This window comes from Loxodonta africana, chromosome X (genome assembly GCF_030014295.1).
Source record: "Loxodonta africana isolate mLoxAfr1 chromosome X, mLoxAfr1.hap2, whole genome shotgun sequence".
NCBI classification, from domain to species: Eukaryota; Metazoa; Chordata; class Mammalia; order Proboscidea; family Elephantidae; genus Loxodonta; species Loxodonta africana.
In genome coordinates, this window is record NC_087369.1 from 25,735,021 (window position 1) to 25,760,474 (window position 25,454).

The window sequence follows — 25,454 nt, forward strand, 5'->3', positions numbered from 1 at the left end:
GGCACAAAAGGGAAAGATCTTTGGGCCACCACCTATAAATCAAAAATAGTTTAAAGGGCACTGAGTTATCCTGGTTGGGAGGTGATTCCCCTGCTGTACTAAATACAAGTCACACTCTACCAGGATAGAAAGTATTGAAGTTATCAAGGATTTCGTTTTACTTGGATCCACAATCAACACCCACGGAAACGACAGTCAAGAAATTAAACGACATTGCATTGGGCAAATCTGCTGCAAATGACCTCTTTCATGTGTTAAAAAGCAAAGATGTCGCTCTGAGGACTGAGGTGCACCTGACCCAAGCTGTGGTGTTTTTAATCCCCTCATATGCATGGGAAAGCTGGACAGTGAATAAGACTAAAGAATTGACACCTTTGAATTGTGATGTTGGTAAAGAATACTGAATATACCATGGACTGCCAGAAGAAGGAACAAATCTGTCTTGAAGAAGTACAGCCAGAATACCCTTTATAAGCGAGGATGGTGAGACTCATTCTCATGTACTTTGGACGTGCTGTCAGGAGGGATCAGTCCCTGGGGAAGGACATGATGCTTGGTAAAGTAGAGGGTAAGCAACAAAGAGGAAGACCCCCAATGAGATGGACTGACACAGTGGCTGCAACAGTGGGCTCAAGCTTAACAACAATTGTGAGGATGGTGTAGGACCAGGCACTGTTTCGTTCTGTTGTACATAGGGTCGCTATGAGTCAGAACTGACTTGAAGGCACCTAACAACAACAACTCTACGAGGAGAGGGCTCTGTGATGCCTACCTCCACTGAGGAGTTAAAATGCTTTAAGGCAACATTTCAATATTGATTAAAAGGTTAAAAATGGAAAGTGATGCCTTACAGTTAGGAGGTACTCAAATACCTACTGAATGATGATGTCCAGAGCACATGGAGGTGTAGGCTATTTCTTCTTAATCTTTTCTAAGATCAAGTAATCTCAAGACCAAGTAAACTCATGGAATCTCTACTTTCTGGAGGTAATGTTGGAAGCCAAGCCAAATGGAAAAAACCTAAAATAATAATAGAATATTGACAATGAAATGTTGTAATTTAGGCACAGCTTTAAAATATTTTTTTTTTTTAATATTAGAATGGTACAAAAACACAAAAGTATTTCAGCATGAAAGGAAATAAAACACTCTTGGGTGTGACTGGAAGGATTGTTCTAGGGACAAATTTGCTTCAACTTATTACTTCAATAACAATGCCGGCACTGTTTCTACCATTTTGATTATGTCGAATGTATTAACATTAATGTGTCCATGTTCTATTTGTGTACTGCTCTCTTAGAGACTGCTATCAATTCTATAAGGTCAATAATTAGGAATTAAATTGAAGACACAAGAACACAAAGATTTACAATTTCCAAATATGCTTAGAATTTGGAAATTCTGAACCGTCTCTCGCATACTGTTCCCCTGCCATCCTTCCTGGCTGGTTGACAAGTTAAAGGCTCCTGCTGTTTCCACCAGCACTGGGAATGCAGAGCTCAATGAGCTGTACATTCAGGGGCCAAAAAGGAGGAGAATACAAGGTGTACATACAGAGAACAAACATACACAACCATATACCTATTTTTCCACTGGCAGAGGACATATACTACTTCATTATGAATCTTCCACTGGCATTCAAGTACCAGAAGATAAGTACAAACTAGATGGGGAGGGCACACAACAAGGGATCACGATCACTGTCACTGTTTTCTTTTATGTCTTCTAATCAGAGTCAGGTAAACTATATTACTTACACGTTTTGTTCCTTGTGCTGGTTATGGAAGCATTGTCTCTCAGCTCCAGGGCCACTCTTCTCTACTCTGTTGTGGGGCCTGGACTCTACAGACAACCTTGCTCCTACAGACCACCCGCTGATATAAACCTAAGAAGAGTTATAGCTGGGTTTTTTTACACATATGCACCCACAGAGACAGCACACAGATGAACCCCACATACACCCACACATACCACACACACAAATCCCACATATACACACACACACCACACACATATGCATACGCAGATACTCACACCATGAACACAAACCATGCGTTCATACGCACCCCACACAGGGACACAAGATATGCTTAAAACATTACTCAATAATATCAGAAAAGAAAGCAGGACGAGTTTTCTTTTAACTTGGAATTTTAATTATATACATAAATAGCAACATGAGAACAAGGAGTTCTAAGGCTTGTACATTATCTCTAGGTGAAAAGGTTCCAGGTTAGTCCACTTATAATATGGCATCACCCAAGATAAAGAAAGGCGTAGCTTTTCCTGAAGAACAAAGCCAATTTACTACATTCGACGCTGACTTCTCTGCCATTTTTCTGGAGAAATACTGATTTACTGTATGGAGTTTCCAATGTTTACCTATAGCTAAAGGAAAGAAAAGAAAAACTTAATTAAACTGTGCCAGAAAAAAAATCTCTTTTGCATTTTGAAAATTCTTTACATTTAAATAGAGAAACCATGTAAAACATTTACATTAGCATAAGGATCATAATGAGCCAGAGAAAGCTATGATTATCTCCATTTTACAGATGGGTAAACTAAAAATCGGAATGGTTTTTTACATTCAGATTCTCAACTAGCTGTGTATTTGAGAATAATTAAATACAGATGAATGAATAAATGAAAAACAGATGTCTAAACGGCATTAACATACGCCACTCCTTCACCCTCCAAAGACCAAGCAACTACATGTCCATCCATCTGCTGGAAGAGAGAACGATTATATCACTGTCAGCCTGATGTACACCTTTCCTCACATCACCCCCATTATTCTTTTCTGGAATGAAACACACATAAATCCAAAGACACACCAAAGACAAACCAAATCTTCTCCAGATCACTTTTTTCCTAATATGTAATAAATATACTTAGCAATTAGAGGTTTATACATTTTTTAGCGGCCAGTGACTACTCGCTTGACCTTTGAATATGAAACAAAAAATTCTTAAACATGTGAACTGCAAGCTTATTACCTTTTCTATCTCAGTTTCTTAATCTGTTCTGGACTTCTCTAAGCATCCAATAGATTTAACTGCATTGTTAAGAATTAGAAACTAGAAACAAGCTATATTAGTAAGGATTAACCAGATCGTGGTAGTCCATACTAGGAAAATTATTAAGCAGCTACAAGAAGGAATGAAGGAGATCTATAAGTACTGGCAAGGAAAGATGGACATGATATAATATGGAAAAAAAAGTTCACTCATTCATCCCACATACATTAACTAAACAAAGCACTGTCTGTGAAATATTCTTGACAAACTGAACCTAAAGCTGATTAAGCCTTCAGATCCAACTATCACTTTATGGGAAATGGACAGAAGAGAGGAACCAAGAGAGAAACAGAATGACGCTAAATTGATGCACACGGCTACATGCAGAACAGGGGAAATTCTAAAGGACAAACAAGGCTGGTTTTTCAACAAATAAATGGAAAGGAAAAAAGAGGGAGAGGGAACTATTACAATTTAAAAGAGACATAAGAGACCTATTAGCCAAATGCAATGGGCAGATCTTATCTGAATCCTGATTCAAACAAATCAACTGTAAAAAGTTATTAATGAAAACAATCAAGGAAATCTGAACACTGACTGGATACTAGACGACATGAAGGAATGAATGTTAATTTCTTTAGGTGTGATAATAAAATTGTGATTATGTACCCTCATAGAGTTTTCAGTGTACAGTACTTGCAGAACAAATTATAAGGTATACGACCCCATTTGTCCTAAACCCAAAAACATGTATGAATGCATAACAACAACAACAACAAAAAAAAACAAACTCGTTGCCACTGAGTCGATTCCAACTCATAGCAACCCTATAGGACAGAGTAGAACTGCCCCATACAGTTTCCCTAGGAATGGCTGGTGGATTCAAGCTGCTGACCTTTTGGTTAGCAGCTGTAGCTCTTAACCACTATGCCTCCAGGGTTTCTGTATGAATACAGAGAGGGAAAGAAAAAGGGAGAGCAAGGGAAGGGGGTGAAGGGAGGGAAGAGGGGAAAGACAGGGCAGGGAGGGGGGGACCAACTGACAGACCAACTGACAGACCAAACTTTTAACACAATTACCTATGGGAAAGCAGTAGTGGGTAACACAAATTAAAAATTTTTTATAACAAACATGCATCACTTTTATAATTAAAGAAAAGTTTTAAAAAATAATGAAATCTTTTCTGTATGTATGGCAAGCTGAGCACTGGTCCAGAATACTTTTGTGAAAAATAAGATGGATATTTACATAGTTTCACTTTATTCTCATTGTTCAATGTAGAGAAATATAATTATTCAGTGTAAAGTCTCCAGAGGACACGTGTGGCCTTCTGCTCCTCACCCTACAGTCTCCTTTCTCTGGCCCTACTCTCTAGAGACGTTGATTCTGAGCTGAGGCCTAGGCCTCTGGATTTTAACAAGACCCCTGGATGATTCATTTGTATAATAAAATCTGAGGACTACTGACTTTGGGTTACAATATGAAAGGCTGTAATGTGAAAGATAAATTGGATTTGTCTTCCCTGACTCCTAAAGCTGGATCAGGACCACTGCACAGGAGTCACATGGAGGCATGGCTTTGCTTGGTATAAAAAACAAAAACAAAAAACCCACTGCCAAGGTGTGAGGCGAAAGTAACACTAGCTGTGATGGTTAAGGTTATGCGTCAACTTGACTGGGCTATGATCCTCAGTGGTTTGACCGTTATGTAATGATGTAATTTGGCAGTTATACAATGATGTAATTTTTAAATTGTGGCAGTTATGTAATGATGCAGTCATCCTCCATTTTCACATAACGACCTGGTCTTTGGAACCTAAATGTGTCGATGAGTGAGGAGTGGGCGTATAATTTTCTAATTACCAGGAAATCACAGTGCTATTATACAGTTTTTAATATATATGGGTACTCAGTAAGTAAATACAGAACAAATGAAAATAAATGGTAAGTTGAGTATAAGACCAGAAGAAATCTCATCGATTTTCTGTCTTCATTTGATATCATCCTAAATTTCCCTAGCCTCAGGTTATTCAATCTTTAAAGAAGGAATAATTATACCTATGGATTCCCTATGTCATTTAAGAGAATGTCTCTATATAACCTTGATCTCCTCTATAATAGTCATGCATTCAACAAATGTTTATTGAAAGACTATTTGATGAACAGAAGTATGCTTACTAAATGAAGTGCTGTTTAGTAAAAAAAATAAACCTAAGAAACAATGGCACTTTTCAACCGTTTGAAAAAGACTAGATAAATCCCAACTGTCCAGTTCTAGCTTGTCTAAAAAAACCCAGGTAATTTTCTGGAACAAACACAGTTAAGTAATTCATGGCACTGAAACCCAGAAATTAAAGATGAAATAAAATATTATTCCAATCTTTGTGTTTCTACAGCAACTTGAAACTGCCATAATTAAGTTACAGTAAAGACAAGTCATTTCAAGCTGGCACTAACAATGCTGAGAATAACCATAGAGTTTTCTTGTTTTTTACCTGATTAAACGGTCAGAGCAAGTCATATTCTACTTATTTCCGGGTGGATTCTTCACATTTCCTGGCTTGTAAAACAAAAGTTAGAGTATTAACCCAGTTTGAAAAGAAATAGTGAAACTTCTTCAAGTGCCCATCCTCAGTATTTAAATGGAAACATTAAATATTATTATACAAATTTGTTGTTGAAGGAATAATGCAAAGTGATCCATTTCTCAATGAACAGAATTACTACAATGACAAGAAATGAGAAAGAAGTAAAGCTCCATTAATCCTCACTACACAGATTCAGTTAATAAGTTGATTCTATAAAAAATAAAATCAAAAGTGAAAATATATCCATGAAAGATTTAATACTTCATGCCGCTGTCACTGTTGGAGGAGTCCAGCTTTAGACTGAAGTTGTGTACGAGGTTTCACAACTATGAGAATGCTTCCTGTAAGTACTCCGCTCCATGTATCACCCACATTAGAGGCTAATTCACAAAACATGTTTACTCTGAAAGGGGTTATAATCAGACCGCACCCATTCTGCCTGGCTGTCATCAGGAACATATAATTAGGTCATGTCATCCATGAGAAGTGATGTGGGAAACTTTCTACTGGGAAAAGTTCATGTGCTAAACGTTTAAAGCCTAACTTTCTTTCCTGTGTGCTTTTAAGACTTTAATTCTGAAAACACATTAGTAAGACCTGATTTACGTCAAAGATCTGAGCTTTCCAGAGATGGCAATCTGAAACACATCAGGCTGCAGCTCAGCAGGCAGTGAGGCTGTGAGGCTGTGAGTCTGTGGTCTAGACTTAGCGCAGGTTTTCCTGGTTGCCTTCTCTCAGAGTTACCCATGTGCAGAGGGGGAGGGGAGTGAGAAAACAGGAACATGTGACTAATCCTGTAATTTCACAGCATGGTTTCTAGGCAATTTTGGGGCTTACTGGAGTGACTGAGAAATGGTCTATTAGCACCGTAATCCTACTTCCTGGTTTGCCCAGGCTATACTGAGCCACTGTCCCAGCATAATTAATAGTGCTCCTTTCAAGAGTGTCCTGGTTTAGAGGAAAATTATACGATCACTTATTTTTCAACCACATCCATTTGATGATGGAGTTCTGGGGAACGTGGCCAAATGTTTTCCTTGGTGGGTCATGATCAACACCCAGTCATAGTTGTCACTCTGAACGAAGCTCTACAGGACTCTGCCTGTGCAACTTGCCTCCTTCTCCAGAGCCACTTTCCTGCTCGCATACCACACCACAGGCCCCAGAGGTTTTCTTGCTGTTGCTTGAACTTGCCAAGCTCCTTCCTGGGACAAGATCTTCACTTTTTTTGTTGTTGTTGTTTGTTTTTGCTGTGTATATTCTCAACAACAACAACAACAAATTATTTTTTTAAAAAAATGTACTCCTTGACCTAGATCGGAGCCCTGGGTGGCACAGTGATTAAGAGCTGGGCTGCTAACCAAAAAGGTCGGTAGTTCGAATCCACCGGCTGCTCCTCAGAAACCCTATAGGGCAGTTCTACTCTGTCCTATAGGGTCGCTATGAGTTGGAGTCGACTCGATGGCAACAGGTTTTGTTTTACCTAGATTGATAAATCCCAATTCTTTACCTGGTTAAATGCTATTCATCCTTTAGATCAAGGCTTTCACCTGTACCCTGCCCTTCAATTTAGGTGAGAACCTTTTATTCACTTTCCTAGCACCCAGGCACTTCCTTATTTGTGTAATTATCTCTTAAATGCTCAAATACTCCAGGAATCTGTAAGCTTCAGGACAGCACAATATCCGTAGGGATTCCTAGCACACAGTATTCATAGGTTTATTGAATAAACAAAGGGAATGGAGTAGAAATTAGAGGTCTGATGAGTGTAATAATAAAAAAAAAGTTTGGAGGTGTGATAAATGAAAAGCAAGAAGAGATAACAAGAGGCTTATAAGGGTAAGTCAAGAAGCCCTGGTGGTGCAGTGGTTAAGTGCTTGGCTGGTAAACGAAAGGTTGGTGGTTCAAACCCACCAGCTGCTTCCTGAAAGATGTGGCAGTCTGCATCCATAAAGACTGCAGCCTTAGAAACCTTATGGGGCAGTTCTACTCTGTTCCACAGGGTCACTGTGAGTCAGAATCAACTTGACAGCAACGAGTTTGGTTTAACGGTAAGTCTGATAATCACATCCAAAAATTGGGTCCGGCATAAAAACAATGTTGTTTCTACCTAAGTATATTTCAGGTCAGAATGCCCCTAACGTAATGTTTGCAAAGCACTTTGAATGATATTCTTATATATTCTACTCTCTATACTCACCAGCATCTCAACCTCCAAAATATAAAACGTTAAATTCGAAAGCTTTTTACCATGATTAAAAAAAAAAAGTTCATAAGCCTTTGCATCTTACAGCCACTAAGAAAATGAGCACATAAAAAACATTCTTTTTATGAATAGAAACTTCACTAAAGAAGACATTCAGGTAGCTAACAGATATATGAGCAAATGCTCACAATCATTAGCCATTAGAGAAATGCAGATCAAAACTACAATGAGATCTCATCTCACCCCAACAAGGCTGGCATTAATCCAAAAAACACAAAAGAATAAATGTTGGAGAGGCTGTGGAGAGACTGGAACACTTATACACTGCTGGTGGGAATGTCAAACGGTACAACCACTTTGGAAATCGATTTGGCGCTTCCTTAAATAGAACTACCATATGACCCAGCAATCCCACTCCTCGGAATATATCCTACAGAAATAAGAGCCTTTACACGGACAGATATATGCACACCCATGTTTATTGCAGTACTGTTTACAATACCAAAAACATGGAAGCAACCAAGGTGCCCATCGACGGATGAATGGATAAATAAATTACGGTATATTCACACAATGGAATGCTACGCATCAGTAAAGAACAGTGACGAATCTGTGAGACATTTCATAACACAGAGGAACCTGGAAGGCATTATGCTGAGTGAAATTAGTCAGTTGCAAAAGGGCAAATATTGTATAAGACCACTATTATAAGAACTTGAGAAACAGTTTAAACTGAGAAGAAAACATTCTTTCGTGGTTACGAGAGCGGGGAGGGAGGGAGGGTGGGACAGGGGCATTCACTAATTAGTAGATAAGAACTGCTTTAGGTGAAGGGAAAGACAGCACACAATACAGGGGAGGTCAGCACAATTGGACTAAACCAAAAGCAAAGAAGTTTCCTGAATAAACTGAATGCTTCGAAGACCAGCGTAGCAGGGCCAGGGGTCTGGGGACCATGGTTTCAGGAGACATCTAAGTCAATGGGCATAATAAAATCTATTAAGAAAACATTCTGCATCCCACTTTGAAGAGTGGCGTCTGGGGTCTTAAACACTAGCAAGCAGCCATCTAAGATGCATCAATTGGTCTCAACCCACCTGGATCAAAGGAGAATGAAGAACACCAAGGACACAAGGTAATTACAAGCCCAAGAGACAGAAAGGGCCACATGAACCAGAGACTACATCATCCTGAGACCAGAAGAACTAGATGGTGTCTGGCTACAACCGATGACTGCCCTGACAGGGAACACAGCAGAGAACCCCTGAGGGAGCAGGAGAGCAGTGGGATGTAGACCCCAAATCCCCGTAAGACCAGACTTAATGGTCTGACTGAGACTAGAAGGACCCTGGTGGTCATGGCCCCCAGAACTTCTGTTGGCCCAGGACAGGAACCATTCCCGAAGCCAACTCTTCAGACATGGATTAGACTGGACAATGGGTTGGAGAGGGATGCTGGTGAGGAGTGAGCTTCTTGGATCAGGCGGACACTTGAGACTATGTTGGCATCTCCTGCCTGGAGTGGAGATGAGAGGGTGGAGGGGGTTAGAAGTTGGCAAAATGGACACGAAAAGAGAGAGTGGAGGGAGAGGGCAGGCTCTCTCATTAGGTGGAGAGTAATTGGGAGTGTGTAGCAAGGTGTATATGGGTTTTTGTGTGACAGACTGACTTGATTTGTAAACTTTCACTTAAAGCACAATAAAAATTATATTAAAAAACATTCTTTTGATTGAAAGAAACAACTCTGTTGCTAGGAAAATTTTCTTGTTTGGTTATATATCACTTATACTATAACATGACAAGTCAAATATGTCACTAAAGAAATATTGAATCCATCCACCCCAATAACAAATCAGACCTCTCTGGCAGAGACCGCCATGATCTCAGAAAAAACATTTGACTTCAAAAGGCAGTTCCTGGTTTAGCACAAGCCAGAAATTAATTTTTTTTTCATTTTCAGAGAAACAGTTTTATTAAAACATTTTATAACTCATTCATTTTCTTTATAATCCAAATTTAAAGCATAGTTGGCTTTGGTTTTTTTTTTTTTTTTTAAATAATTTTTATTGTGCTTTAAGTGAAAGTTTACAAATCAAGTCAGTCTCTCACATAAAAACTTACATACTCCTTGCTACATACTCCCATTTACTCCCCCCCCCCATGAGACAGCCCGCTACCTCCTTCCACTCTCTCTTTGTGTGTCCATTTTGCCAACTTCTAACCCCCTCCACCCTCTCATGTACCCTCCAGGCAGGAGATGCCAACATAGTCTCAAGTGTCCGCCTGATCCAAGAAGCTCACTCCTCACCAGCATCCCTCTCCATCTCATTGTCCAGTCCAATCCATGTCTGAAGAGTTGGCTTCGGGAATGGTTCCTGTCCTGGGCCAACAGAAGGTCTGGGGGCCATGACCACCGGGGACCTTGTAGTCTCAGTCAGACCATTAAGTCTGGTCTTTTATGAGAATTTGGGGTCTGCATCCCACTGTTCTCCTCCTGTTCCCTCAGGGGTTCTCTGTTGTGTTCCCTGTCAGGGCAGTCACCGGTTGTGGCTGGGCACCATCTAGTTCTTCTGGTCTCAAGATGATGTAGTGGCTTTGGTTTTTAAAAAAATTCTTTTCTTACTGTGTTCACAAGCATTAATTACAATTTCTGCTAGCAAAACTGAAACATATTTTAAAAATAAAATGCTGATTTCTAATAGTTACGCACTGCCACGTGAAGGAGGATTTCCTGCTAAACCTCTGAGGTATAGTAAATCAAACCAAACCCGTTGCCTTCCAGTCGATTCCAACTGCTGACCTTTTGGTTAGCAGCTGTAGCACTTAACCATTATGCCACCAGAGGTATAGTAGCCCACTGAGATGTCTGAGCACCTCACCAGTTGAATTATTTTGATCAATTACATGACTTCTCTAAAGTGCAAGTTCTTCATTTATAAAACTGGTTAATAATAAACCCTGCCTCACAGATTTTTCATGAGAGTTAAATGAAATGATAGCCTAAAGAGCTTAGCACACAGGGTGAAGCTCATAGCAAGGGCTCAATAAACGCTAGTTATCGTATACAGAGGAGCCCTGGTGGCACAGTGGCTAAGCGCTCATCTGCTAACCGAAAGATCAGCAGTTCGAACCCACCAGCCACTCCCCAGGAGAAAGATGTGGCAGTCTCCTCCCATAAAGATAACAGCCTTGGGAACCCTATGGGGCAGTTCTACTCTGTCCTGTTGAAATTGACTTGACAGGAACAGGTTTATCATATACAGCAGGTCTCTCAACTTTTTTGATGAGGAAATAAAAGGTAAGAACGATCTACTAAAAGAACCCAGTGAAATTCCAGTTCGATGTATGTGATTGGCAGAATAATGGCCCCTCCAAGATGTCTGCATTCTAGTCCTGGGACTGTGACTATGTTACCTTACATGGCAAAGGGGAATTAAGGTTGCTAATCAGTTGACCTTAAAACAGGCAGATTACTCTGGATTATCTGGGTGAGCCCATTGTAATCACGTGAGTCTCTAAAGACTAAGAGGGAAACAGAATAGGTCAAGAGATGGGATTTGAGAAGGACTCTACCCATTGTTGATGGCTTTGAAGATGGAGGAACAGGGCCATAAGCCAAAGAATGCTGTAGCCTCTAGAAGCTGAGAATGGCCCTCAGCAAGAAAAGGGGCCTTGGTCCCACAATAGCAAGGAACCTGCTATTAACCACCAGCATGAGCAGGAAACTGGAGCCTCCAGAAAGGAATGCAGCCCTGCCCACGCCCTGATTTAGTACTTGACTTCTGACCTACAGAGCACTAAGACAGCAGTAAATTTGTGTTGTTTTAAGCCATTAAGTTTGTGATAATCTGTTACAGGAGCAATAGGAAACGAAAACACTCTTGACTAAGAGGTGTATGCCCTATGACTCCATATTCCATCAGCAGACATTATCAGGCAGAAAGCGAAAATGGGCAGTGTCACATGAGCAGTGGTTGGCGGCTATCATGTGCTACAGTCTGTTCATTTTCTGTGTTCCTCACATGGATAAAACTCATTTAATCATCAAAACAGCCCTATGAGGCCAAGCCCCATTTCCCCGAGCCCTGAGTAATTTCCCAAGGTTTCAAGGCTAGTTAAGAGGCAGAGGGGGAGCAGGACCTTGGTACCCCAGGTCCAGAGTCCACTCTCTTAACCATCATGCCACACTGAATCCCATCAGCCAATCTTTTCTGATACCAAGCAGGTATGACTTTCTAAAAAGAAGGCGATTGTTTTAAAGTTACATAACTTACTTTCAGCCAAAATCGCGTGCTTTTAGAGAGCTCAGGAATTCTGAATACAGGAAGAGAAAGCAGGACATGTTTACTCAGGGTGGTGGCTGCTACTTCCCTTTTGTTTTCCTGCTGAGCCAGCATGAACGTGGATTATGAAAAGCTCAGCTTCTCAAGTTCTGGTCAGTTTTCATGTTGGTAACAGGTTTATGTTTTATACACTATATATACAGGAGATTTTTTGGTTCATTTTCTATTGTTTTATATACATATATATACACACACATAACAAAACAGTTGCCAATTCAACATTTTTTACGTGTACAATTCAGTGACCCTGATTACACTCATTGCGCTGTGCAACCATCACCTCTACCCCTTTCCAAATTATTCCAGCACCAGGTCTGTTTCTTTACGTATTCTCCTGCCCTTTAAAGAATTACTCTAACTTTTCTTTTTAGTTATTGCTGATCTTTAACAGGCATTCTACAGTTCTGTGATAGTAACTTGTTACATTTTTTTAAAAACCTAGTGAAAAACTAAAATATGACATTTACTGAAACACACTGCTGTGTATAGCTGATCATAAGACAACTCTCGAAGAGTCAGCTGAGACCCTGAGGGCTGACACCCATTTCTGGCCTCTAACTGGGATAGTCAGACCTTGGGATGAGACTATCCTGAGAGGGTTTCAGATCAGCAATGAACAATCAATAAATATTTTCATGGTTTTAGTAAGCTCCTTGAGTCAAAGAGTGAGAATCATAATGGGAAAGATCAACAAATTCAACTACATTAAAGACTTCTGATCATCAAAGGACACCAAAACTGAAAAGAAAAACCCCAAACCAGGAGAACACATCTGCAAACACACAACCAAAAACACTGTTAGATGCCATTGTTTTCAATCGCCTCATATGCATGCAAAAGCTGGACGATAAATAAGGAAGACCAAAGGAGAATTGACACCTTTGAATTGTGGTGTTAGAGAACAATATTGTTTATTCCATGGACTGCCAAAAGAACAAACAAATCTGTCTTGGAAAAAGTACAACCAGAAAGCTACTCAGAAGCAAGGATGGCAAGACTAACTACGTCACACATACTTTGGACACATTATCAGGAGGAATCAGTCCCTGGAGAAGGACATCATGCTTGATAAAGTAGGGGGTCAACGAAAAAGAGGAAGACCCTCAACGAGATGGACTAACACAGTGGCTGCAAAAATGGGCTCAAGCATAATGATTGTAAGGATGGTGGGGGACCAGGCAGTGTTTCATTCTGTTGTACACAGGGTCATTATGAGTTGGAACCAACTTGACAGCACCTAACAACAACAACAAGGTGCCATCAAGTCAGTTCTGACTCATAACCACCCTATGAACAAGAGAATGAAACACTGCCCAGTCCTGGGCCATGCTCACAATCGTTGCTATGTTTGAGCCCACTGTTGCAGCCACTGTGACAATATTAGCCACTGTGTCAAATATTTGTATCTAGAAAAAAGATAAAGAATCTTTATAAATTAATAAGAAAGAGACAAATGACCCATACCAAAAATGGCCAAAATGGATGAACAGGCATTTGCATTTCGAGAAACCAATATACACACGCGAGGATGGTCAACCTCATTTGTAATCAGAGAAACATAATTTAAACCACAATGAGAAATTCTGGGAACATCTTGAAATGCCAGATACTGAGAAAACTATCACAGACTACTTGGATCATGTCGAAAGAACTCAGAGCCAACTTTACTAGCCAAAGATGAGAAAATTTGAACTTTAATAAGGATAAGAATTATAATGGATTGAAACCAATCCAGTATGTTTAAATCTATGAATTCATAATAATAAATTTTAAAAAACTAATTGGTAACCCTCTGAGGATGAGAAGTAACCAATTCATTATTTTGAAAACTGGATAAATAAGCAGAAAAAAAAATCAAGTATTTATCCTGTCTTCCCTTAATCGGATAATTAATAAATGAGGGGAAGTGGTTCCTTTTTAAATCATTCCAGCTATACAGGAAAATAAAATGACAGAAGTAGAATGTAATTTTTTGCAATCCCAATGAATTAATGGGTGTCGGAATCGACTTGATGGCACTGGGTTGGGTAGGCATTGAGCATTAAGAGATGCTAACACTAAAAAGAAAAGTGAAAACCACACTTACGTGCCTTCTAATAAAAGGAAACACTACCATCTATAGTTTTGCCAAAAGGATCAAACAGGAGCCTATTTAAGCAACCTCTGGACCCAGCTGCCAATTTGGAGGGAATACTGAGGACGGAGGAACACGTTAAACTGCACCATAAGTATACAATCAGCAAAACCCAAACTGTTGAAAACTCTATAGGCCAAAGTGCCAGGCTCCTTAAATTGTAAGGAAATAAAAGGATGGAAGGGGAACCTGAAGATTTGTGGGGTAAAGATTTACTCTACCTCAAGTCCTTTGGCCTTTGTCCTTGGTTCCTGAGAGAGAACTCTAAACCCTTGGAATTTCCTGAGTATTTAAACTGCCTTTGTTATCTAGACCTCTAGATCACACCTGGGGGTTTGTGCTAATGGGCAGGGGCTGGTCTGACCTCAGACTACATAAGGAAGCCAATAAAAGCTCTTGACATGGAAGTTTCATGGACTTCCTGGTTGGTGAAAGACACTGATGCACAAAGGAGAGTGATGCATCCCTTGGGACATGGAAGCTCCATGCGGGGGGAACCCTCCCAGACCTCCTCCTATGAGTCTCTTCATTTGTATCTTTTTTTTTCTACAATAAAACTGTAATAGTAACAATAGCACCTTCCATGAGTTCTGTGAATTGTTCCAGCAAGTTATCGAACCCAAAGGAGTAGTAGAAGCCAGCAGATCAGGAATGAGGGAGCCAAGAGAGGAATTCCTGAGCTTGCGGCTGGCATCCTGAAGGGTTGGAGGGAAACCCCAAATTTATAGACAGCAGGTCAGAAGTGAGGGTGTTGTGTGGACCCACTTGCAGCTGGTGTCTGCCTATTTGGCAGTCTGAAGGACAGTGTTCTTTTAACTCTGGGTGGCTAGAGTCAGAGAAGTGCTGCATGGGCAGCTGGTATCAGAACTGGACAGAGAAGTAGAAAAGTGGAGATCTGTTATATCCTCATAGTTGAGGCAAGAAAAGTATGAATTTTGATTTATTTGACTTGAGATTATCACATGACTCAAGATTGTTGTTGTCAAGTGCTGATGAGTTGATTCTGACTTATAGTGATCCCACGTGACAGAGTAGAACTACCCCATAGGGTTTTCTAGGCTGTAATCTTTACGGGAGCAGACCACCAGGTCTTTCTCCCATGGAGCCACTGGGTGAGTTTGAACAGCCAACCTTTCAGTTAGCAGCCAAGCACTTAACCATTGTGCCACCAGGGCTCCAACTCAGGATTAAAAGAGATTTAAAGGGCATATGAAGTTAAAAAAAAAAATGATGAGCAAGACTAAAGTGATAGGGATAAACACTGGGATGATAAAGCCATAAAGAAAGACAAGGAAATGATTACTATGAAATTCAGGATAGTAATTATTTTTGAAGAAAAAGAGAAGACTATGATAGGGATGGTCTAGAAGGCGGAGCGTCTAGGTGGCTGGCAAAGTTCAACTCTTTGTCCTGGACGATGATTACAAGGATGTTTGCCTTATATTAATTCACTTAGCTATAAAAAAATTTAAAAATTAAGGAAAGTACATTATTGGAGCAATTTGGAAAAATGTTTTTTGGTGTCTATCCAAGTACAGCTTTATTTCAGGGCTCAACTACTTAATACCATACTCATTTAAGAGTATATGATTAATACAATTGAAACATTCCGATCACATGGACTTTCCTGGGCACATAGACTGAAGCCCACACTCTCGCCACACTAGCTTGGGGTCACTGCTGTGGCTGGCCTTCCCTTGGGGATATGCAGGGGAAAGCTGCTGGAGAGTTCCACAGGAGGAGTCAGCTTTTCAGTGTCTGAAGACTAGCTTAAAAAGCTTAGCTGGGCAAAAGTCACTGACAGTCTGTTTGATGAGGTTCCATTAATTTGGAGCAGCGTAGCCCGTTGAGACTGGGTACTCACTGCAGAGATAAGAGTGGCTGGGGCTTCCTGTTTAATGGGAAATAGGGGTCACTTTAAGTTCTCTGTCAGAGGAATAAAATGATGAAAGATAGGATGCCAGCAAGAAACCTTGAGCTGCACATTCGTTGCCCTGGCTTCATGAGTATGGAAATCAGGCATTTATTTGCAAACATGAGCCCTGAGGGAAACAGCAAAAAACGCGACCTGGATTTTTTCCATTTTTTTAGAAAAGAGGGGATGCATATTTAAATAGTGAAATATCATTTGGGTAATACACATCTTCATTCCCATTGTTCTCCTTAGGCATTCCATGAGAGAAATGGATGTTTCCCCATTTTTAGAGGCCCAGTATCCAAGCTGTCTTCCTATGAAGTTTCTGAATCCCCTCAGTTGAGGCTTGGTAGGATGCCAGCCTAGCCCTCACCACAGAAGCCAAAAAGGCCAGACTTATTTCCCAGCCTCCCTTGCAGCTAGGCCAGGAACCCATGACCTAAGCTTGGTTAACTGAATGCCCCCCAGATACAGACTCTGAGAAACATGGCCAGGAAGAAGTCATCCTAGGGGCAGCCCCAGCACTGACTATCCACGGTAGAGGGTAGTAATTAGTATTCATGGTGGCTGTGTCCACATTTTCATGGGGCTGTTAGAGTGATGTATTCTTGGCTCTCATTCTTTTTTCTTTTCTTGTACTTTAGGTGAAAGTTTACAGAGCAAACTAGTTTCTCATTAAACAATTAGTACACATATTGTTTTGACATTGGTTGCCAACCCCATGACATGTCAACACTCTTCCCATCTTGACCTTGGGTTCCCCATTACCAGCTTTCCTGTCACAACTGGGAAAATTTGAATATGCAACATATATTAAGTAATATTTATATAAAAAATGAAATGTTAACTTTCCTGAGTATGATAATGGTATTGTGATTACATAAGAGAATGGCTTTGTTCTTAGGAAATACAAACTGAGTTAGATATGGGTGGAAAGTGCAATGATATTTACAACTAGTTCTCAGATGGTTCAGAAAAAAAATATGTGCATGAGCACACATGAGTAAAGAGAGAAATGTAGCAAATGTAGCAAAATGTTAGTGAATCCAGTGAAGGGTATATTCATCGTTTTACTCCTGCAAGTTTGAAAGTTTTTTGAAATAAAAATTGGGAGGAAAATCATCTTCCCATACACATACCCCCCAATACTGAAAAACTATTTTAAAGCCACCAGTCTGGCAAAAATTGAAAAGTCTAATAATACCAAGTTTTTGCCCTGAGAGAATAAATTGGAACAACCACTTTGGAAAACTATTTGGCTTCATCTAATAAAACTAACGACATACAGACCGTATGAACCAGGAATCCCAGCCTTGAGAAACTCCTCACAAACCATGACGCATGTACAAAAATGTTCACAGCTGTGTCTTCACAGCAACATACTGAAAACCACCCAACTATCCGTCAACATGGGTATTTTCCCACGAAGAAGTATTCTATACCAATGCAAATGAACAAACTACAGCCATACGTAGCCCATAAACATAATGCTAAGGAAAAAAAAAAGAGTTACAAAATAATATACATAATATAGTAAAACTCCACTTATGTAAACTTTGTATATTTATTTAAATTATAAAGGCAAAAAAACAGGCAAGTTCAATTAGAGTGTTTTAAAATACACACATACATTGTTAAAACTAACCAGAAAAGTTTAAAGAAATGCAAGGAAATGAAAAACACAAAATTCCAGAGAGTAGTTCCCTCTGAGCATATGGAGAACTTTGAAGGCATTGGTAATTTCCTGTTTTTAAAGCTGGATGGTTGATAAATGTATGGTCATTATAGTGCTGGATTTTAAACTGCATACACGTATGTTCTTTTTTCTAAAAAATCAAACCTTAGAACACACTCCGATGACAACATTTCCAGGCACACCTATCTTCTCTTCACTATTCTAGCAGAGATCATTTTGGCTAAAGCAGATAAATTGCCCTTAAGTGACCAATGATGATGACAGAACTGAATGAACACCTTAGCCAAATATTACTGATAGAAGACTCAGTGCAAATATTTAGAATTAATTCATAAAAGGGAGAAAGGAGGTGGCAGAGCAGCAAAATGCCAGAGGTTTGTTCAGAGCCCCCGGGAAAGAATATAATTGAGAACTGAGCCATTATTCATACCATTTAAATTTCTAGGCCTTACTGTAAACACAACTTCCATAAATGTCTTTATTTACAACTAAAGGCATGTCTATTCGTGTTACATCATTACAGTACAAACAATTCTGAATTAGACTGTACCTAACTGAGACTGGTAACTAAAGCTTGACTTGAAAATCAATTTCTAAACGAGCTAACAAACAAACAAAAAAATCTTGGTGAAGTACTTTGCCAATTCCTTTCAAAGAGACGGACTCTCTTCTTTATCCAAAAATCTTAATTTTTCTGTGTGTTTCTGATGGCACTTACCATGTTCTCTTTAGTATTTTGGTTGTGCACTTTCCTCATCTCCCTTACTAGATTATGAATTACTTGACATACCATAAATAAAATATACTCAGCTCCAGGGCCCCGCCAGATTACTGTTACAGGGTAGCTTAAATCTTTGCTCTCATTAAAAAACAAACAAAAAAAAAAAAACCTGAAGCCCAGAAAATCCAACAAGGGGGGAAGAAAAACTGGGACCTCACTATCAAACGATTTCTGAAATCTAAATCTATCTAATCTTGAATTAATAAGGCCTTCTGCTATTTTGTATTTAAAACTGAAGCTCAAAGTTTAAATAGTCAACATCTATTACTTTCTACCGCGAACAGAAAGCTGTCAGGGAAACTATGTTCTGAGAGCAAACAAACAGAACACTTCAAATTCTCAATACCTCTTAAGAGGTCAAGGGCCTAGAAGACTAGACAAAGAAATGCTGACCAACTACGAGCTAATTAGAAATCTTTACCACCCTACTTGCAGAAGACTCATATACTATTTGAGTAGTTTTAATATCTAATGTTTTCAAATTACCGCAAAACATTGGCCTGTTTCATTTGCATTCCTCCCACAGGCCAGTTGCTTCTGCACTGGGTTGAGTTCTCAGAGCAGTTAGAAAGCTGTTTTCAAGCAAGAGGTTCCCTTGGCACCCCTCTTTGGCTTTGGTGTGCATCTGTCACACCACACTGGGCACTCAGAGTGGAGGCTGATCTAGTCTCACTTTCCACACTTCTTTCTAGGGCAGCGTACATTTTTCCTGACATTTATTTCCTTCCCCACATAGAATTCAGTGTGGACTTGTTAAGGAATTTTTTAAACAGGAAAGAAAGCTTCCAAAGAAAATGTCAGAGAAATAAAAAAAAAAATCTATTGAGTGTTTATTCTATAAAAGGGATTGCCAAAGGACACTTGATATTGATACAGAACTTCCTACTCAAGAGCCAGTTTAAACAGGCTCAACAGACTAATTCCTTTAGAAGCCACTCATATAAAAATTAGTCTTAAGATCTTCATGGAAGATTACTTACGTAAACACTGAGGAGGGCCTATAATTTATTCTATAATGGTACTTCCAAATTCCATTTCAAAATTTTGGATTTTAATTTTGAGACAGTTATATATTTTTTAAAAGAGTATCTTCATCTGAAATAATTTAAAGTCAAAATGAACTTCCTTTAATCTATAATGTAAAAGGTATCTGTTAATATAAACCTAATTCTTCCTTAGCTGGTTGTATACCCTCTCAGTCCTTAGAGAAGACATGACACCTTATTCTATACTCATGCTTCCTTATTAAAGAAGGGGAGAATGTTCCAGCAAACTTTATGTGGCTGCTAGAAGAGATGAAAGATGACACTCCCTTAAAATTACACAACCTCCTCTCTGCGGCTCATCCACCAGACAGCACAAGAAGGTGCCTGTGGCTGGTGGCTGGCCCCCAACACACCAAGATGCATGCCCATAACTGGGCTGAGAAGGCTAAGGGATGCACAGTTACAGCACTGCTAATGAAAAGAACTGAGCTTATGACAAATGGAAGGGGTCTCAATTATTTATCTTTTACTTGGAAGCATACTATTTTCCCTTTGAATCCCGTTTTTATAAAACTATGCTTTGAACAGATTATAAATACAATAGAGAGGAAATTATGGTCTAAGGCTGTGGCGCAATGTATTCTGTGATCACTAATTTAATCCTGCTGATAATAATCAAATGCTCAGAAGTTCTACCACGTGTCCAATAAAGGTCACCAGAAAATGTGAACGGAAGGCATAATTAAAAACAAACAAAAAGCAAGAAAAACCAATAGAGTTGGCAAGTATTTTACAAAACCCTAGAGAAACCACACATTTAAATCAAAAGGAAGATAATAAAAAAGATGCTTCTCACCTTTTGAAAGTTTTTCCACAGATCTTCTATGACTATGTAGCCTCGCAAACCCCAGTCATATAGTAGTTCCCCGCTGACCTTGAAACACAATATAAAAGATCAACTGCTATTCCATATATGAGGGTAAGGAAAACAATTTTTCTTTTTCCTGTTTCTAAAAATTCTGTATTTAACTATATCATGCAGTAAGTCTTGGGACATACGTATTAAAACTGTGCAACATAAGCAAACAAAAAGATAAGAATGATACAGTAAGAAAAATAGTCTGGTTTACAGTTACATTTTAAAATACTTTGCTATAACTTTCAAAATTTCAGTCAAAAAAATGTAGATCATTGCTGATGGAAGAAAATCAGACACAGAAGACTTCTACCTGTCGCATCTAGTATCCAGTCTTGCACATAACAGTCAATTCACATTTGCTAAGGTGAAAATCAACCATCCATTTTAAGGGTTTAAATAAAAAATAGGTGAGCCCAATGAATATGTTCCCTATTTTCCCAGGCCCCCCCAAAACAGAAAGTTTTTGAGTTCCTATATGGATTTGGGAAGTAACTTAATTCAGAATTCTTTCTATAACATCCTAAGAGGTAGGACCCATGGTCAGGGAATATTTCCAGGTCATGAAGCTCACTACCTTAAAATGCGCTAGCCTGCCTTTGGCTAGCTGGCTTTAAATGTTTGAAAATTTAAGAAACACTTTCAAGTACTGAACTTTAAAAAAAAAAATGCCTCCTGGTAATCTGCATTTCTTGGTTGAACTTATGACAAAGAATGATGACTACGCTTTCACATAACTGCTCTTGTTAGCTGCTGTCAAGGTGGCCACCAACCCATGGTGACACCATGCACAACAGAACAAAATGCTGCCCAGTCCTGCCCCATCCCCATGACTGGTTGCAGATTGGGCCACTGTGATCCACAGGGTTTTCACTGGTTGATTTTTGGAAGTAGATCTCCAGGTCTTTCTTCTAGTCTCTCTTAGTCTCGAAGCTCCGCTGAAACCTGTTCCGCATCGTAACAACATGCAAGCCTCCAGTGACAGATGGGTGGTGGCTGCGCATGAGGTGCTGTGGCTGGCAATTGAATGTGTGACTCCCTCATGAAAGGTGAGAATGTCATCACTGAACCACAATTGCCCTCCTTCCAAGTTAACAGTACTTCAAATTTCTGAAAGCAGTTATTACTCTCTTCCTAATTTTTATAATTTATCTTTGCATAGCATTTTACTTTGTACTTGTACAATAGGTACACAGACCAATAAAATAGAATTGAGAATCCAGACATAAATCCATCCACATATGGCCAACTGATATTTGACAAAGGCCCAAAGTCTGTTAAATGGGGAAAAGACAGTCTGCTTAACAAATGGTGCTGGCATAACTGGATATCCATCTGCAAAAAAATGAAACAAGACCCACACCTCACACCACGCACAAAAACTAACTCAAAATGGATCAAAGACCTAAATATAAAATCTAAAATGATAAAGATCATGGGACAAAAAATAGGGATAATGCTAAGAGCCCTAATAGATGGCATAAACAGAATTCAAAACATTACTAACAATGCACAAACATCCAAAGAGAAACCAGATAACTAGGAGCTCCTAAAAATCCAACATTTATGCTCATCAAAAGACTTCGTCAAAAGAGTAAAAAGGCAGCCTATAGGCTGGGAAAAAATTTTTGGCTACGACAAAGCCGATCAGCATCTAATCTTTAAAATCTACAAGATACTGCAAAACATGAACAAAAAGACAAATAACCCAATTAAAAAATGGGCAAAGGATATGAACAGACACTTCACCAAAGAAGACAATCCGATATCTGAGGAAATGCTCACAATCATTAGCCATGAGAGAAATGGAAACCAAAACTACAATGAGATTCCATCTCATTCCAACAAGGCTGGCATTAATCCAAAAAGCACAAAATAATAAATGCTGGAGAGGCTCTAGAGGGACTAGAACACTTAAACACTGCTGGTGGGAATGTAAAATGGTACAACCACTTTGGAAATCAATTTGGTGCTTCCTTAAAAATCAAGAAATAGAACTACCATACGATCCAGCAATCTCATTCCTTGGAATATATCCTAGAGAAATAAGAGCCCTCATACGAACAGATATACGCACACCCATGTACATTGCAGCACCGTTCACAATAGCAAAAAGATGGAAACAACCTAGATGCCCATCAACAGACAAATGGATAAGCAAATTATGGTATATTCACACTTCACGTAATGGAATACTATGCAACGATGAAGAACGGTGATCAATCTGTGAAACATCTCATAACGTGGATGAACGTGGAAGGCATTATGCTGAGTGAGATTAGTGAGTCACAAAGGACAAATTTTACGAGCCCACTATTATAAGAACTCAAGAAAAGGTTTAAACAGAGAAGAAAACATTCTTTGATGGTTATGCTTGTGGGGAGGAAGGGAGAGGGGTATTCACCAACTAGATAGTAGACAAGAATTATCTTAGGTTTCGCTTCGTCAGCCATGACCGAACGGGTTCGAAGCCCTGAAATAAAGCCAATTGTTTTGTTCTGACTCATCCTGGGTACAAAAAAAAAGACAAAACTTCCCACTGACTTTAAAAATAAACAAGAACGCAACTCAGATTCACATCCTACTATCTCGGTTGTGAATACAAAAGATCCTTTGTAACATATACTGTAGCATCAAAGGTAAAAAAACAACCCCCACACTGGGGACAGCCACATGTATTTGTAAACCAGCAGCCAAGCCCACCAGTTACTGTTGAAACCATAACAGAATGACATGATGTTTAACTAGTTATTTTATCCAGGGCATGCAAATGCATTATTCACTGTTTCTGAGCTGGGGCTGGAGCAGGAATAGAACATTAAGTATCTGCCTCCAGGACTGTTATAAACAATGTCAAGCCCATGCTGGTAAGGTCTTACTGGCATTAGACACCAAAGCCATCAACTCCCAATGGCTGGGGCCACTGGACTCTCACCTACAATCGCAGCCTGATCCAGGGATAAGGACTCAATCCTGTCACGAGGAACTCAGTGAAATCAGTATCAGGTCAGTCCTGGCTCAAAGCCTTCAGAGCCTAATTCTGGTGACTGTACTGTTGCCGCCTCCTGGGACTGAGTCTCCAGGTGATATGCCAGTTCTGGCTACTGGGTCACTGTTTCCATAAACTGCCCAGGACCTCAAAACCTAGACCCACCTTGCGTTTGGCAGTGTTCTAAGGGACTCTCTGAGTCTCACTAACTGCCAGACACGACCTCTTCAGGCTACCTACTGGCCTACATCAGTAGTTCTCAAATGTCGTGAGCATTACAATCATCTGGAGGGCTTTCTAAAACACAGATTACCTGCCTTTACCGTTCAGTAGGTCTAGGTTGTGGCCAGAGAATTTGCATTTCTAACAAGTTCCCAGGTGATGTTGATACTGCTAGCCCAGGACCACACTTTGAGAACCTCTGGTCTAGCTTTACAGTGTTCTACCTACCTGCCAAAATACTACTAGTAACCTCCTGTGGAACCCTCTCTCACTGTGGTGGCTAAGAATCAGCCAAAAAAAATGAAACCCAGGCGAAAAGCAGTACTGAGACCACCAAGGGAGGAGACAATCAACTGTGCCAAGGGCTGCAGACAAAATGAAGCCTATGAGGATAAATGGCTGTCACCTGGAATCAGCCAAAGTGGCCATAGCAACAATACTTTCAGTAGAGTAGTGGGCATTATAGACTGTATCTAGCTGGTGGGAATGGGAGATGAGAAAGTAAAGATGCTGAATAGAAGTATGCCCCCAAAAGGAAGGTAAAAGAGAGAACCAAAAGCTTAAAGGGAGCCAGGATCAAGAGAAGGACTTTCTGGAATACGGAGGCTTGAGTATGTTTGTTGGTTAAGAGGGAAGAGATGAGGCAAGGAAAGAGACTGAAGATGCAAAAGAGAGATGGTACTTGATGAAGCAAAACTCTGATAGGTAGAAGGAACAAGGAACAGAATGGTCATCATGAATGGAAAGGATGACCTTAGAAAAGCTACTCCACAGAGACAGAGGGAAAGGAGGACAGTACATTACAGAAACAACTTCAACGATAAAATGATTTTTCTTTCAAGTAAACAAGAGTTTAGAATCCTAGAACATCCTCCAAAAACCCCCTGCTGTTAAGTCAATTCCGACTCATAGCAATCCTATAGGATAGAGTAGAACTGTTCCATAGGGTGTCCATGGAGCAGCTGGTGGATTCAAACTGCTGAACTTTTGGTTAGCAACCATAACTCTTAACCAGTGTGCCACCAGGGCTCCCAGAACATCCTAGAGGATAGTAATATCATTTTCCTTTGGTATTATCTGTAACAATTTGCCAAATGTTAACAGCCCCTCTATAGTTAGAATATAATCTCAATGGATTACTTGCTGCAAATTAACAAACTCCACCTAAGTCATTACCTTTATTACATTTAGTTTTCTCTAGTAACTTTTTAAAGAACTTAACACTTTATATTGAGAACTTAGATTGAAGTCCAATCTGCTTTTTTTCAATACAGAAAAAAAAATCTGAGTCTCATTCACCCATTATAACTGAACATGTCCTCAGTGAAATTAATTAACATATATTGTTAAACCCAAGTCATTTAAGTGTCTTCTTGAATGGGGAGATTACATTGTTTCAAAGCAGAATATACCAGGGCAAAGATGATGGTAGATGTTGAGACAGAAATACCAGGAAAGTATGAAAACATTTCTAAAAAAAATTTATTTCCATTTTCTGTGCCCAAGAATGCTTAGTGTTAATTTCCAAAACTGGCAAAGCTCAGTTTAAAAAGAAGAGTTATATAGAAAAATACTATATTTTTCTACTGTTATTCTTTGAATTCAACTTTATTGAAAAAAAATCACATGCTTAAAAAGACTGAGGAAAAGCTTTCTGCCATAA

The 25,454-nt window shown here is 39.5% G+C and overlaps 1 protein-coding gene across 13 annotated transcripts in view; it reads right to left on the minus strand.

Moving 5' to 3' along the window:
• Positions 1-25,454, minus strand: part of APOO (apolipoprotein O) — an 85,505-nt gene that overhangs the window by 23,604 nt on the left and 36,447 nt on the right. For 12 of the 13 annotated variants that reach the window (XM_064278092.1, XM_010595739.3, XM_064278094.1 and 9 more), the window contains 3 exons: positions 20,521-20,598; positions 5,512-5,576; positions 877-2,388 (listed from right to left, as the gene is read on the minus strand). In XM_064278092.1, the coding sequence (XP_064134162.1) occupies positions 5,541-5,576; positions 20,521-20,598 (114 nt within the window). In that variant the 3' untranslated portion in view covers positions 877-2,388; positions 5,512-5,540. Of the gene's footprint in view, positions 1-876; positions 2,389-5,511; positions 5,577-20,520; positions 20,599-25,454 lie in introns of those variants that run through there. The other variant, XM_023555156.2, reaches the window with a different exon arrangement.